Below are 15,543 nucleotides of genomic sequence, written 5' to 3'. Positions count from 1 at the left end.
GCTCCTGGGTATGGCAGGATGCAATGATGGACCAATAAAACCAAAAAACCATTCTGCACATAACACTGAGCAGTGACCAGCACACACACACACACAAGTAACAAAAGAGAGACAGTAGTACTGAGAGAAGGGTTTGGGATAGAGGGGAGTGAGGGAGAGTATGAGAGAGAAAGAGAGAGCCTGAAACCCCAAACATTCAATACAGCACAAACCAGGTGTTTCCATTCAGCCCACTGCAGTCATAAAAAGGATAACTATAGTGAAATAGAGATTTAAAGCTTGCAATTCCCAGAGAACAGCTACGTTGCCACCCTAACCCAGGAATCCGTTGCTATTGTCAGGAGCGTCCTCGTGGTCTCTCATGGAGAGGTTATAGCTCCTGACTTCTCTGACTTCTTGTTCTTGGACAAGGCAGCTGCTTGCTTCAGGAGCTCTTGGTTTTTGGCCTGCGGTTGTTTTGTAACTTCTTTGTGGGTTTTCTCCATCTGGTTCATTTTGGCTCTCATCTGAGATTCTTGGTATTGAAAATCAGCCTTCAACTCCGTGACCTTCTTCTCTTTCTCTAAAATCATTTCATCCTTTTGATGCAGCATCTTCTTCTGAGTGGCTACTTCTTCCTTCAGTTGGGCAATGATGACAGAGTGGTCCGTGCCTGGTGAGTCCAGAGCCAGGTCTGAGGACAGGCTATCGCCATTGGTTGTGATCAACTCAAACCTGGATTTTTCTTCTTTTGGGATTTCATTTTGAATTTTCTGACTGTTATAATGGCTGCCACCACTCAGTCCACTGCACTGCTCCTTCTCCTGGTGGCCGACACGGGAACAACTGCTCAGGTGCTTCCTCTGCTCTTTGGTCTTCTGAAGGACCCGTTTGTATGAAAGTGTGCACAGCCAGCATAACAATTTCCCGTCTACCTTTTTTCTATCATCTTTCCTGTCAAATGCACACTGCTGCTTGCACTGTTCACAAGAACATGGTGGTCCATACTTCTCTGAATTTGTGCAGCGCTGGCATTTGTTGCCAATAAATGCTGCAGTTACGTTGCAGTGCTGATGAGGTCTGGGTGTTCCATACAACTGCACAGTCTGAGCACATTTCTTGCATACTGTATTGGTTTTACTCTCCTGCTGGTACTCAGTCCTACAGCAGGTGCACTTCACAACAGGGTGTACAATCCGACATTCCTTGCACAGCTGCTGCCCCTGAGACAGCGCCTCGAAGGGGAAGCGCTGGTGGCATTTGGTGCAGGCATTGCTTACCGCCCTACCGGCCCCGCCCACTGCTTTCTCTCTTGTGTTTCTTTGGAGAAATGTCTATTCACGTTCATTGCCCATTTTGGATTTGGTGGTTTGTGTTTTTTGTTGTTGAGTTTTAGGAGTTCTCTATATATTCTGGATATTAATCCCTTATCAGATATATGATTTGCAAATGTTTTCTCACATTCTATGTGTTGCCTTTTTACTCTGATGATAATGTCTTTAGATGCACAAATTTAATCTCAAGCAGTCCAATTTGTCCTTACTGTTTTGTTTTGTTACCTGGGCTTTTGGTATCATATCCAGGTGTCATATCCAGGAAATTATTGCCAAATCCATTGTTACGAAACTTTTGTCCTGTTTTCTTCTAAGAGTTTTATTGTTGTAGGTCTTACATTTAGGTCCTTGAGCTATTCAGAGTTAATTTTTGTATATCATGTTAGGTAAGGGTCCACCTTCATTCTTTTCCATGTGGATATCGCATTTCCCAGCATTGTCTGTTGAAAATGCCGTCCTTTCCCCATTGGATGGTCTTTTCACTCTTGGTAAAAAATCACTTGATTGTATAGGAAACGGTTTGTTTCTGGGCTCCCTATTCTATTCCCTTGGTCTATATATCTGTCTTTATACCAGTACCACACTGTTTTGAGTACTATAGCTCCATAATAATTTTTGAAATCAGGATACAGGAGTTGTCCAGTTTTATTCTTCTTTATCAATATTGTTTCGGCTTTTCAAGACCCCTTGAGATTCTGATTTGAATTTTATGATGGGTTTCTCCTTCTGCAAAAAATTCATTGATTTTTAAAAAATTATTTTATATGGGGGTATATAGTTGATTAACAATATTGTGTTACTTTCAGGTGTACAGTAAAGTGATTCAGTTATACACGTATCTATTCTTTTTCAAATTATTTTCCCATTTAGGTTATTACAGAATATTGAGCAGAGTGTCCTGTGCTATACAGTAGGTCCTATTTTAAATATAGTAGTGTGTATATGTCAATCCCAAACTGCCAATATATCCCTCCCCCCACATCTTTCCCTTTTGGTAACCATACGTTTGTTTTCTAAGTCTGTGTATTTCTGTTTTGTAAATAAGTTCACTGGTATCATTTTTTTAAAGATTCCTCATGTAAGTGATATCATATGACATCTGTCTTTCTCCGACTTACTTCACTTAGTATGATAATCTCCAGGTCCATCCATGTTGCTGCAAATGGCATTATTTCTTTTTAATGGCCGAGTAACACTCCATTGTATATATGCACCACATCTTCTTTATCCATTCCTCTGTTGACAGACATTTAGGTTGCTTTCATGTCTTGGCTATCATAAACAGTGAAACAGTGCTGCAGTGAACATTGGGGTGCATGTATCCTTTCAAACCATGGTTTTCTCCAGATATATACCCAGGAGTGGGATTGCCGGATCGTATGGTAGCTCTATTTTAAGTTTTTTAAGGAACCTCCATACTGTTCTCCATAGTGGCTGTACAAATTTACAGTCATACCAACAGTGTAGGAGGGTTCCCTTTTCTCCACACCCCCTCCAGCATTTATTATGTGTAGACTTTTTGATGATGGCCATTCTGACTGGTGTGAGGTGGTATCTCTTTGCAGTTTTGATTTGCATTTCTCTAATAATTGGCGATGTTGAGCATCTTTTCATGTGCCTCTTGGCCATCTGTATGTCTTCTTTGGAGAAATGTCTTTTTAGGTCTTCTGCCCATTTTTTGATTGGGTTGTTTGTTTTTTTGATATTCAGTTGCATGAGCTGTTTGTAGATTTTGGGGATTAATCCCTTGTCTCTAGCATCATTTGCAAATATTTTCTCCCATTCTGTGGGTTGTCTTTTTATTTCTTTATGGTTTCCTTTGCTGTGCAAAAGCTTTTGAGTTTAATTAAGGTTCCATTTGTTTAATTTTGTTTTTATTTCCATTACTCTAGGAGACATCAAAAAAGATATTGCTGCAATTTATGTGAAAGAGTATTCTTCCTGTGTTCAGGTCTTTAATCCATTTTGAGTTTATTTTGTATATGGTGTTATGTGTAGAAGTCCAGTTTTCCCAGCACCACTTGTTGAAGAGACTGTCTTTTCTCCATTGTATATTCTTGCATCCTTTTCTTATATTACTTGGCCATAAGTGCATGGGTTTACTTCTGGGCTTTCTATCCTGTTCCATTGATCTATATTTCTGTTTTTTGTGCCAGTTCCATACTGTTTTGATGACTGCAGCTTTGTAGTATAGTCTGAAGTCAGGGAGCCTGATTCCTCCAGCTCTGATTTTCTTTCTCAAAATTGCTTTGTCTATTTGGGGTCTTTTGTGTCTCCATCCGAATTAAAAATTTTTTTGTTCTGTGAATGACATTGGTGATTTGATAGGGATTGCATTGAATCTATAGATTGCCTGGGGTAGTTATAGTCATTTTGGAAATATTGATTCTTTCAGTCCAAAAACATGGTATACCTTTCTGTCTGTTTGTGTCATCTTTGATTTCTTTCATCAGTGTCTTATAGTTTTCGGAGTACGGGTCTTTTGCCTCCTTAGGTAAGTTTATTCCTAGGTATTTTATTTTGATGCAGTAGTAAATGGGATTCCTTAATTTCTCTTTCTAATCTTTCGTTGTTAGTATATAGACATGCAACAGATTTCTCTGTATTAATTTTGTATCCTGCAACTTTACCAGATTCACTGATGAGCTCTAGTAGTTTTCTGGTAGCATCTTTACAATTTTCTACATATAGTATCATGTCATCTGCAAACAGTGAGTTTTACTTCTTCTTTTCCAAGTTGGATTCCTATTATTTCTTTTTATTCTCTGATTGCCATAGCTAGGACTTCCAAAACTATGTTGAATAAAAGTGGTGAGAGTGGGTGACTTCCCTGTTGGCACAGTGGTTAAGAAACCGCCTGCCAATGCAGGGGACATGGGTTCGAGCCCTGGTCTGGGAACATCCCACATGCTGTGAAGCAACTAAGCCCGAGCACCACAACTACTGAGCCCACGTGCCACAACTACTGAAGCTTGCGTGCCTAGAGCCTGTGCTCCGCAACGAGAGAAGCCACTGCGATGAGAAGCCCAAGCACCACAACAAAGAGTACCTCCCGCTCTCCGCAACTAGAGAAAGCCTGTGCACAGCAACAAAGATCCAACACAGCCAAAAATAATAAAAACAAAAAGAAAAACAGAAAACAACCCAGGCTCGTTGACTCCAAGGCTAGGGTGAGCTCTCCTGTTAGTAATATTTCATACCTGTTGTCGCAAATTAAGCTCTGCCCATGCAACTCCACTGAGAGAGGATAACAAACTCTGAGCCTAGTTTCTCCTGGATTCTGCCCTAAGTACTAATTCACTAATTTAAATACGTGTCCTTTCCCTGTAATATAAACTGTGTATAACTGCTTTTCTGAAACAGGTCCTCCTGTGAGCTCTGTAGTGAATCCCCAGACCTGGGGCTGGTCTTGGACACCCCTGACACCCCACAATATGATAAGTAATTCACTAGAGGGGCTTCACAGTCAGTTGAAACTGGCAGAGGATTAGTGAACTTGAACACTGACTGACAGATGGTACAATCTGAAGGACACAGAATAATGAATGAAGGTGGAAGAGCCTCAGAGAAATGTGGGGCAGCGTTTAGTGCACCAATACCTGGGTGATGGCAGCAGGAGAGAAAGAAGCAGGACAAATACTCAAAGAAGTACTGGCTGAAAACGTGCTAAATTTATTGAAAATCACCAAACTACACATACAGATGTCCAATGGACTCTGAAGAATAAACTTGCAAAGTGATCCACACACAGATATGTCACAGTGAAAATGGTGAAAGTCAAAGACAAGGAGAAAAGCTTGAAAGCAGCAAGAAAAACACCTTGTCCCCTAAAAGGGAACCACTGTAAGACCACGAGCTGGCTTCTCAGCCGAAACCAGGGAGGTTACAGGTAATGGGATAACACATTCAAAGTTATGAATATGAAGAGAAGCCACCGCAATGGGAAGCCCGTGTACCACAACGAAGAGTGGCCCCCGCTTGCCGCAACTAGAGAAAGCCACGCACAGCAACGAAGACCCAATGCAGCCGAAATAAATTAATTTTTAAAAATTAAATAACTAAGTAAATAAACAACAAAGAAAAAAAAAACAACTGGCATCACGAACAGGATGGATGGAGTCATGCTTGCAGCTGACCTCAGGGAATAGGAACCAGGCCAAGCACCACCTGCGGTGCCACCAGGAAATGCAACGTGAATTGGTATCTGTATCACCTGGAGCAACGTGCAGGGGGCCTTCAGCCCATCATCAGAGAGAGGTCATCAGCACATCTCCCCTGTGCCAGTGCTGCTGAAACTGAGACGCACAGCTCCTGCCACAACGGTTCCCATCCCCAGTATTACAGAGATGATACTGATAATCTCAAAGGCTCAAGGCTCCTATTTAGCTGTCCAGGATCCGGCCAACAGGTTTTACTTGGCCCCAATGATTGAAGACTCACAACCTCAACTTGCCTCCACTTTTTTTTTTTTAATTTAATTTTTTTATTGTCTGTCTGAGGATCGATCCTCGTGATGTGTTGCGGTCCCACAGGGGATCCCACTGCAACCATTAAGTCAGTTCTGCTCGCCACGGGGGGCATAATAAAGGCTGATCCCCCGATGCCCTGAGCACCCACAGCAGTTTTGGGCTGTCGGAAGGAGAAACCGAGGCACTTAACAGAGTCAAACCGACCCAAGGGCTGCTCCCTGACGAGCTAGACTCAGAAGCCGCACACATCTGATCCTGTCACATGCCCTTAGAAAACTGTTCAGATCATGTCTCGTATCTGAATCAGGCTAGCAAATTAACAATGGGAAACCGTGCCTTGAAGGCTGAACAGCTCCTGGACAGACAGCCACCTACGGTAACACCAGCTGAGTTTATGTATGATACCCATGGAACTGATACTTGCAAGTATTTAACCAAATGGGAAAACCTGACCAAAGATAACTTTTCCCTGAAATGGCCAAAATGGGGTACTTTTGATTTACCTACATTGGTTTAATTTGCATGTTTAATTAGAAAAAGCAGCTACAAAATCAACCAGAATGGGAGGCATATTTTAATTCTATTCTGTTGTACACCAAAGCGAATCCGCCATATGCATGCACGTGTCCCCATATCCCCTCCCTCTTGCGTCTCCCTCCCACCCTCCCTATCCCACCCCTCTAGGTGGTCACAAAGCACCGAGCCGATCTCCCTGTGCTATGCGGCTGGTTCCCACTAGCTAGCTATTTTACATTCGGTAGTGTATACAGGGAGGCATATTTTAATTGGGACCTGGAAGCCTCACAAATGAGGAAATAATAAAATGGCTTCATTGTAAGAAACAAACCAAAAATGATTAGAAACGGTGGTGGCTGAATTAGAGAAAGCCTCAACCTCCGTCTCCAGCTTCTTTATGTTCTCTTCTTTCTGAGCTGCCCTGCCCTTCCTGCTCTCCCTCCTCCAACACCAAAAGAAAAATATATTGAATGCGAGATAGAAAATGAAAAGCAACACCAAGTTTAAGGAGAAGCCCATGAGCAGAGGGGAACCTGCTCTATCTACAGCCCTTGCCCTTGGACTAGGGCAGAACTTAGGAACTTGACTAAGGATTTTCCAGATCCCTTACAAAGACCCTTTAGCTTTTGCTAAGGAATTTGATCTTACAATAAGAACTTACGAACCTGGATATTCAGACTTGTACCAGCTCGTCCATTGACTAGTCTCTGAAAGTAAAGCAAAAGAATGGCTCTAAGACATAAATTGGAAAGCACCTATGGAGGATTTTCATTAAGTGTGAGGCTACAGATCGCCAGAAATGTAGAGAAGTTGCCCACAACTTTTATCAGGCTATTCCAAAAATCTTCCCACAGTAAACAGATTGGGCATGGGACTTCCCTGGCAGTCCAGTGGCTAAGACACCACGCTCCCAATGCAGGGGGCCCGGGTTCGACCCCTGTTCAGGGAACTAGATCCCACATGCCGCAACTGAAAGATCCTGCATGCCACAACGAAGACCCAACGCAGCCAAATAAATAAATAAAACAAGTATTTTTTAAAAATAAAAGAGAAAAGAAAACAGATTGGGCAAAGATCCATCAGTGTAAATAGAGGCCAGGAGAAACTATTTGATTATTTTGAAAGATTTGAAAAAACATTCAAACAACACTCTGGCATGGATCCAGAGAGTTTTGTAAACCATCAAGAATGATTCAGTATTACATTCTATTTTTCTCGAAGGATTAGATGAAGAATTGGTACGCCTGGTTAAAAGGCATGAACTTGATTGGGCTACTATGCATACTAATGCCCTTGTCACTACTGCTGATAAGCTTTCTAAAACCTTATGGAAAGGAGAGAAGGAAAAAGCTGCCGAGATTATGACTGTGCAGCTACAGCAGTTTGGCAGCCCTCCAAAACTCACCTGCCCAAATTCCAGCCAGGCTTGAAAGGACCACACCTGCTTGTATTGCAAAAAAACATGTACATTTTAAAAGGGATTGCCACAAATTCAAGCAAGACTTGGAACAAGGTAAAATTAAAAGGAAGAGGGGTGCTCTGAGGGTTACGAGAGGGCATTTTCCCCTCCTCCTCACGAATACCTTAGGGGAGACTGAAATAACTATCAGAGGGGAAACTTCTAAGGCCCTGTGGACACGGGGGCTACATTCTCTGTCCTTAACCCAACCCTTATTCACTGCCCTCTCGCTCGGGGTAAACAATCGATTCTAATGGTAGGGGTTTCAAACTTTCCTGTGCAGGTTTTTAAATCAGAAACAATAATTGTTCAGCTAGGAACTGTCACAGGAAGACATGTATTCCTTGTGGTGAAATGTGCTCCAATTCATCTGATTGGATGAGACCTTTTAGAGGCATATAATGCCCGTATTGCCTTTTCACCTATAGGTGAAATGATTTTAGATTTAGAAGCTGTAGATGCTGATCAGAACATAATTACTGAAAAGTGAATGGTTTTGAAAATCAAAATTCAGACAAATCAAGAGGAAATTAATGATTTGTTGTTACAGGACAGCTGCATGTAAATCAATGGAGTTAGAACAAACCCTCACACCATGCACGTAAATAACCTCACAATGGCTTAAAGACTTAAACATAAGACATGACACCATGAAACTCCTAGAAGAGAGCATAGGCAAAACATTCTGACATAAACTGTACCAATGTTCCCTTAAGTCAGTCTCCCAAGGCAATAGAAACGAAAACAAAAATAAACAAATGGGACCTAATCAAACTTACAAGCTTTTTGCACAGCAAAGGAAACCATAAACAAAAAAAACCTAAAAGACAACCTACGGAATAGGAGAAAATACCTGCAAATGATGTGACTGACAAGGGCTTAATTTCCAAAATATATTGGGCGGGCCAAAAAGTTTGGGTTTTTCCATAATATCTTATTGGCCAACCCAATACAAACAGCTCATACAACTCAACAACAAACCCAATCGAAAAATGGGCAGAAGACCTAAATAGACGTTTCTCCAAAGAAGACACAAATGGCCAATAGGCACGAGAAAAGATGCTCAACATCACTAGTTATTAGAAAAGTGCAAATCACAACTACAATGAGGTAACCACCTCACACCAGTCAGAATGGCCATCATTAAAAAGTCTACAAATAACAAATGCTGGAGAGGGTGTGGACAAAAGGGAACCCTCCTACACTGTTGGTGGGAATGTAAGTTGGTGCAGCCAGTATGGAGAACAGTATGGAGATTCCTCAGAAAACTAAAAATAGAGTTACCATATTATCCAGCAATCCCAGTCCTGGGCATATATCCAGACAAAATTATAATTCAAAAAGATACATGCACCCCAATGTTCATAGTAGCACTATTCACAACAGCCAAGACATGGAAACAACCTAAATGTCCACGGACAGAGGAATGGATAAAGAAGATGTGGTACATATATACAATGGAATATTAGCCATAAAAAAGAACGAAATAATGCCATTTGCAGCAACATGGATGCAACTAGAGATTATCATACTAAGTGGAGTAAGTCAGAGAGAGAAAGACAAATACCCTAAGTGTGGAAATTAAATATGGCACACATGAACGTATCTACAAAACAGAAACAGACTCACAGACATGGAGAACAGACTGGTGGTTGCCAAGCGGTGGGGGGAGAAGGGAGAGGGATGGAATGGGAATTAAGGGTTGGTAGGTGCAAACAATTACATTTTAGAATGGATAAACGACAAGGTTTTACTGTAGAGCACAGGGAACCATATCCAATCTCCTGGGATAAACCATAATGGAAAAAGAATAGTTTAAAAAGAATGTCTGTACGTGTAAAACTGAGTCACTTTGCTGTACAGCAGAGACTGGCACACAACTATGCTTCAGTAAAAAAATAAAATGATTTGCTGTTACAAGTGCCTAAGGAATTATGGTCATCATCTATCCTCAGATATTGGGAAAATTTAAATGGCTACTCCTATTAAAGTAACTATGGATAATTCCAAGCCTCTACCTAATATCCGACAATAGCCACGCAGACCGGAGGCATTAAAAGGAATAAGACCTATTATTCAGGAATTCCTTAAGAAAAGACTTATAATCCCTTGCACCAGTCCCTGCAATATTCCCATTTTACCAGTAAGAAACCAAATGGAAAGGCCCGGAGGTTGGTTCAGGACTGAGAGCTCTAAGTGCTCTTGTGATTCCCCACCACCCTGTGGTTCCTAATCCTCCCACACTGCTCTCAGCCATCCCATCAGACACCTGTTATTTCCCAGTAGTTGACTTGCGGAGCACATTCTTGAGTATTCCAGTAGAAAAAGAAAGTCAGTACCTCTTCACCTTTACATGGGAAGATCACCAGTCTAACTTGGGACAGTTCTGCCACAAGGCTATACTGAAAGCCCAACTTATTTTTCTCAAATACTTAAAGCTGACTTGGCGGATGTACACTTTCCTAATGACTCTGCTCTGATTCAGTACGTAGATAATTTACCTTTGTGTTCTAGAACCGGGCAGGATTGCCAGGAGACACTGTCCACTTCCTGCAACAATTAGTGTCAGAGAGGCATAAAGTGTCCGAAGACAAACTACAATTCTGCTCACCAACTGTGCGATAATTAGGTCATTTAAATATCTAAGGAAGGATTGTTGATTGATTCTGAAAGGATTAAGGGAATCCTAGCTTTCTCACTCCCCCAGACAAAGAAACAGCTGAGAGGATTTCTAGGTCTAACTGGGTATTGCAGGAATTGGGTACCGAGTTTCTCCCTCGTGGCCTAACCTCTATGCGTTACTCAAGTCTCATCAGCCAGAGGGACTTCCCTGGTGGTCCGGTGCTTAAGACTCCACGCTTCCACTGCAGGGGGCATGGATTTGATCCCTAGTCCGGGAACTAAGATCCCACATGCTGCGCGGCATGGCCAAAACAATTAATTAATTTAAAAAATACTTAAAAAAAAAATCTGATCAGCCAGACCCAATTGAATGGACGAACAGAAGGAGAGAAAGCTATAAATGCCCTGGAATCTACACTAGCCCGGGCTCCAGCTTCGGGTCATCCTAACTATAAACTACCATTTTCCCTCTTTGTGCCTGAAGACAGAGGACACGCCCTGGGTGCATTCACTCAGAGGCACTGTGACCACAGGATGTTATAGTCACCAGTTAGATTTGGTGGCAGAAGGGCTCCCACCCTGTATGAGAGCTATTTCGGCGACTGCCCTCTTTATGCAAAGCTACTGAAGAACTTGTCATGGGGTCTCCTCTGGCTGTCTGTGTTCCTCACTCAGCTGAATCTCTCTTAAGTTCCCATAATACTCAACACTATTCTGTGAGTCGCTTGGCCTCTTACGAAGTATTGTTACTCTCATCACCCAGTATTACTTCCGCTTGCTGGTGTAACAGTCTTAACCCTGCAACTCTGTTTCCAGCATCTCAAGATGACTGCATTATACTGACTATCTTCTAACTCCAAGGACTGATTTGCAAGAAGTTCCCATTGATAATTCTGATTTAATTTGGTTTACAGGTGGATCCTACTTAAAAGGACATTATTGAGCTGGGTTTGCAATAACTTCAACAGTAGAAATAAGTGAAAGTTCTTACCAGACACCAAATCGGCCCAACAAGGTGAACTGATTGCATGACTAGGGCTTGTCAATTAGCCAAAGGTCAAATAAACAATGTCTATACTGATAGGTGCCATGCCTTTGGAGTGGCTCGTGATTTTACAGTGCTGTGGAAACAGGATTTCTCACCTCTTCTGGTCAGCCTGTAAAGAATGGACACCTCATCTCACAACTATTAGACTCCACTCAATTGCCCAGACAGCTTGTGCTCATGAAGATACCTGGGCATTCCAAATCTGTCTCAACAGAAGCCAAAGGACATCGATCGGCTGATGCTGCAGCTAAACAATCTGCCTGAAGTCTTGTCCCTGCCCAATTTCAGGGCTCTCCTCTGCTTGATCATAACTCTGACGAAACGTAAGAAATTTCTTTTGCAGGCTCAGGAACTGGCTTCAGAAAATGAAGAGCAGGCCTGGAAGAAAAAAAGGGGGGCTACTTGGATCTCATCTCACAAATATGGAGTATCTGCATGTGGTTGTTTAGGCGTGGCTGGTCATTGCTGGGTGGTTTTTTTTTTAATTTAGTTATTCTTGGTTGCCTTTACTCCAGCAAGGACATTCCCTGGCCCACGGGCACCCGAGAAAATGGTATGATAGGGAAAACAATGTATCTGGAAACCTTCTCCCACTATAGCTCATAAGGTTTATGACCTATGTTCTATCTGTCCTAAATATAATCCTGGTAAACCCCTTCATGGCTCGCAAGGCCACTTCCCCCTCCCTGAGGAACCCTTGTAGGTTTGGCAACTGGACTTCATCCACCTGCCTTCCTCTGAAGGCTATAAGTGCATCCTGGTCGTGGTCTGCATGTTTTCACACTGGGTGGAAGCATTTCCTTGCAGAAGGCCAGTAGCCTTAATAGTAGGCAATTTTACTATTGGAAAAAAAATAATTCCACTTTGGGGAATTCCTTCTGAGTTGCATAGCGACCAGGGAACCCATTTTACTGGACAGATTATTAACTCCACTGGTAAGATTTGGCCGCTAATGCAATATTTTCACCGCACCTATCACCTCAATCCTCAGTGGTAGTAGAAAGGACCAAGAGCACTATTAAAACACAATTGGCTAAATTTTCAGAGGCTTTTCATCTTCCACGGCCAAAAGCTCTTCCCTTGGTAACTCCTCAACCTTAGTTCTACCCGCTCTGGTAAACATCAGTTGTCTCTTTTTGAAATAATTACTGGGCGGCGACCTGTGCCTTTAGATGAAGGTACGTATGAACCAGCGCTGCTTAAAGGTCACATTCTACATTACTGTCAGGGACTCATCAAAGTGCTTAAAGAAAATGAAAAATTAACTGATTCCTTCCACAGTGAGCTCCTGGGAGACAAAGACCTTACTAAGGATCCAGGGTTACAGCCTGGAGATGTCGTCTATTGGAAAAGACTGCAAAAAAAGGACTCCTTACAACCACGTTGGAAAGGACCATACCAGCTACTCTTAACAAATCCCTGTGGGGCAAAACTTAAAGGACTAATCTCTAGGACTCACATCTCTCACCTCAAGAGGGCCTCCCCTCCTGAATCCACTGCAACTCCTATTTCTGACACCCCACTTCCGCTAAGAGAGGCTCCATCAAACCAGGATGAGAAGAACACGACAACAGTGGTAGACAGCTAACCCAAGAGTCCAGACCAGACCTGTAAGAAACTGCCTCTCTCCATCAAAACGTCTTCCTCTCTATCAAAATTGAAAGTTATGGGACTTCCCTGGCGGTCCAGTGGTTAAGACACCCCACTTTCCCTGCAGGGGGGCACGGGTTCCATCCCTGATCAGGGAACTAAGATCCCGCATGCCGCGTGGCACAGCCAAAAAAATAGAAAAAGAAATTGAAAGTTATTGTTCTATTTCTGGCTATGTTCTTAGGCCAATGTTTAGGGTGGAAAGAAAACTCTTTTAGTAAAAACTATCACGAAGTATAGGTATACTGGGGGAGGTTAACTGATTGTCGGTTTGTCATCAGATTCCTCCGTCAGTACAAGGCCGATTAAACCCCTTGTAATTCCTGTCACTGACTTTTCAGATGTTCCTAATGTTACCACTTACTCAGACACACCTCCCTCTGGCCTAACTTTTCAGGTTCAAATTCTCCAAAACACTAATATGTCCACCCCTTGACTGACATTATCTTCGGTTCTTAGAGATGGCACACAACTTACCCTAGGCCCCCCTCACTCTGTCCCTTACTTTTTTTGGGCTGTGCCGCACGGCATGCGGGATCTTAGTTCCCTGACCAGGGATCAGACCCGAGCCCCCTGCGGTGGAAGCGTGGAGTCGTAACCACTGGACCGCCGGGGAGGTCCCCATGTCCCGACTTAATTAACAGATGTCTTAAAGAGAAAAATACGAGTCACGTATGCCAGCAACTCCCCCACCTCCAATATCATACGGATAGCTTTTGGAAAGCCTGCAAAAGAAATGGCCCATCGTTTAATATTAAGAGAACTTCCAGTTAACGAAGCCATCAACAAAAGCTCTCTGGGAGGAGTCACTTGTGCTCCCCCAGGTTTTGTCTTCGTATATGGTATTGGAACTGACCCACCTTCCCAAGGGTATTCACATAAATGTCTGAAGAGCTGGCAAGTAGAAGGTTTATTTTATCGGGATGTTATGTTACCCCATTGTCTATCCAAAAAAGAGACAGATGGACCTCCTTTTTCTCCCCATTACAGAGTCAGGAGATCCATGCGAGCAGGATACCAAAGAAACCTGGTGGCACAGACTTTTTGGAATCTTGGTTCCTAGCGCAGGAGTATATGTAAACAGGGATACGCTTAGAAACCTATCAGCCACCATTGGTCAAATGGTTGAAGAAACTGCAAAAAGCACTGCAGCACAGCAGAAATCCTTAGATTCCTTAGCCCAAGTTGTGTTAGATAACAGAATTGCCTTAGATCTCCTACTGCCCAAACAAGGAGGTGTTTGTGCTATTGGTCACACGTGTTACACTTATGTTAACACGTCCGGAGAGGTTGAGACACGCCCGAAAAAAATTTTCCGAAGAGCAAAATGGTTACAAGATGTAAGGAAGAGTGATCCTTTAAGTCAGCGGTCCCCAATCTTTTTGGCACCAGGGACCGGTTTAATGGAAGACAGTTTTTCCGTGGACCGGGGCGGGGGCAGGGAGGTATGGTTCAGGCAGTGATGTGAGCGATGCGGAGCCACAGATGAAGCTTCGCTCGCCTGCCCGCCGCTCACCTCCTGCTGTGTGGCCTGGTTCCTAACACGCCGAGGACTGGTAGTGGTCTGCGTCCCAAGGGTTGGGGACCCCTGCTTTAAGTGACCGTTTTAGTCGGCTACCCTCGGGACTAGGCAACATTTTCCGCTTTGCTTTACAGACAATTGTTATTTTCATTATATGCACTACCATTCTTTTCCTGGCTATCAAATTACTCATGACATGTATCACTGCTTGTTCTAAGTCTACGGCCAAAAGCACACGTACAGTGATCGTACAACAAACTGAGATGACTGATCAAATGTGTAGTCTATAAAACTTGCCTTCATCAATGTATTTCTATGATTACTGCATTAAATTACTATGATAAAATATATAATGATGCTTAAACAAATTGAAACTGCTGGTCATTTCTATAATTCTGTATAAGGTAATGGACATATGCAATGCACATAAAGTACAACTGGCATAAGTCCTATTGGACACCTTAGAATTGGCTACCAGTCCTTGCCAAGCACCCTACTAGTGCATCCCCCCCCCCACAAAAGAAAAAAAAAGGACCGGGCTGTCAAGACCCAGCATGGAGGGACATGATGAATCGGAGGCAGGTAAGCAACCACCTCGGCACCAAGGGACCAAATAGTTGATCATCTAATGCTTTCTATCAAAAGATTTATGATCAAAAGGGGGAAGATGATGAGGGAAATCATAAATATTCTATGGCAGGACAATCAAACTAAGAAAGAAAACAAAAAAACAAGTGACATGCTCCCTTTGTGGCAAGCTTTTCCCGGTGTTCCATGTGCATATCTATATGATACATTAACCAGACCTCCTCAAAGCAGCAGGATGAAGTCAACCTTTGAGAAAAAGATGACCCTTTCTTTAGACGCCAGCATTTCAATATTGTAATTCTATGACTAATATATTTCTTTTTCATCTCATACAAGGGTACAGGGGGTCGCACTGA

At 42.7% G+C, this 15,543-nt stretch overlaps 2 protein-coding genes and 1 long non-coding RNA gene across 3 annotated transcripts in view; all 3 read right to left on the bottom strand.

The window, feature by feature from the left end:
- Positions 1-15,543, bottom strand: part of LOC132363494 (zinc finger protein 28 homolog) — an 86,540-nt gene that overhangs the window by 3,210 nt on the left and 67,787 nt on the right. The window lies entirely within an intron of this gene.
- LOC132362083 (protein FAM76A-like) lies at positions 158-5,436 on the bottom strand. Its single transcript, XM_059916035.1, has 2 exons — positions 5,420-5,436; positions 158-1,299 (listed from the first exon to the last, which is right to left on the bottom strand). The coding sequence occupies exons 1-2, from the start codon at positions 5,434-5,436 to the stop codon at positions 360-362; spliced, it is 957 nt and encodes a 318-aa protein (XP_059772018.1). The 3' UTR covers positions 158-359.
- Positions 6,965-15,543, bottom strand: part of LOC132363204 (uncharacterized) — a 43,500-nt gene continuing 34,921 nt past the window's right edge. The window contains exons 2-3 of the long non-coding RNA XR_009502569.1: positions 11,615-11,805; positions 6,965-7,005 (exon numbers count right to left, since the gene is read on the bottom strand). This is a non-coding gene — a long non-coding RNA (uncharacterized LOC132363204). The remainder of the gene's footprint in view (positions 7,006-11,614; positions 11,806-15,543) is intronic.

The sequence above is a fragment of the Balaenoptera ricei genome, chromosome 3 (assembly GCF_028023285.1).
Source record: "Balaenoptera ricei isolate mBalRic1 chromosome 3, mBalRic1.hap2, whole genome shotgun sequence".
Classification (NCBI taxonomy): domain Eukaryota; kingdom Metazoa; phylum Chordata; class Mammalia; order Artiodactyla; family Balaenopteridae; genus Balaenoptera; species Balaenoptera ricei.
The sequence above is the reverse complement of the archived record's forward strand: the minus strand, read 5'-3'. Positions and strand labels throughout refer to the sequence as shown.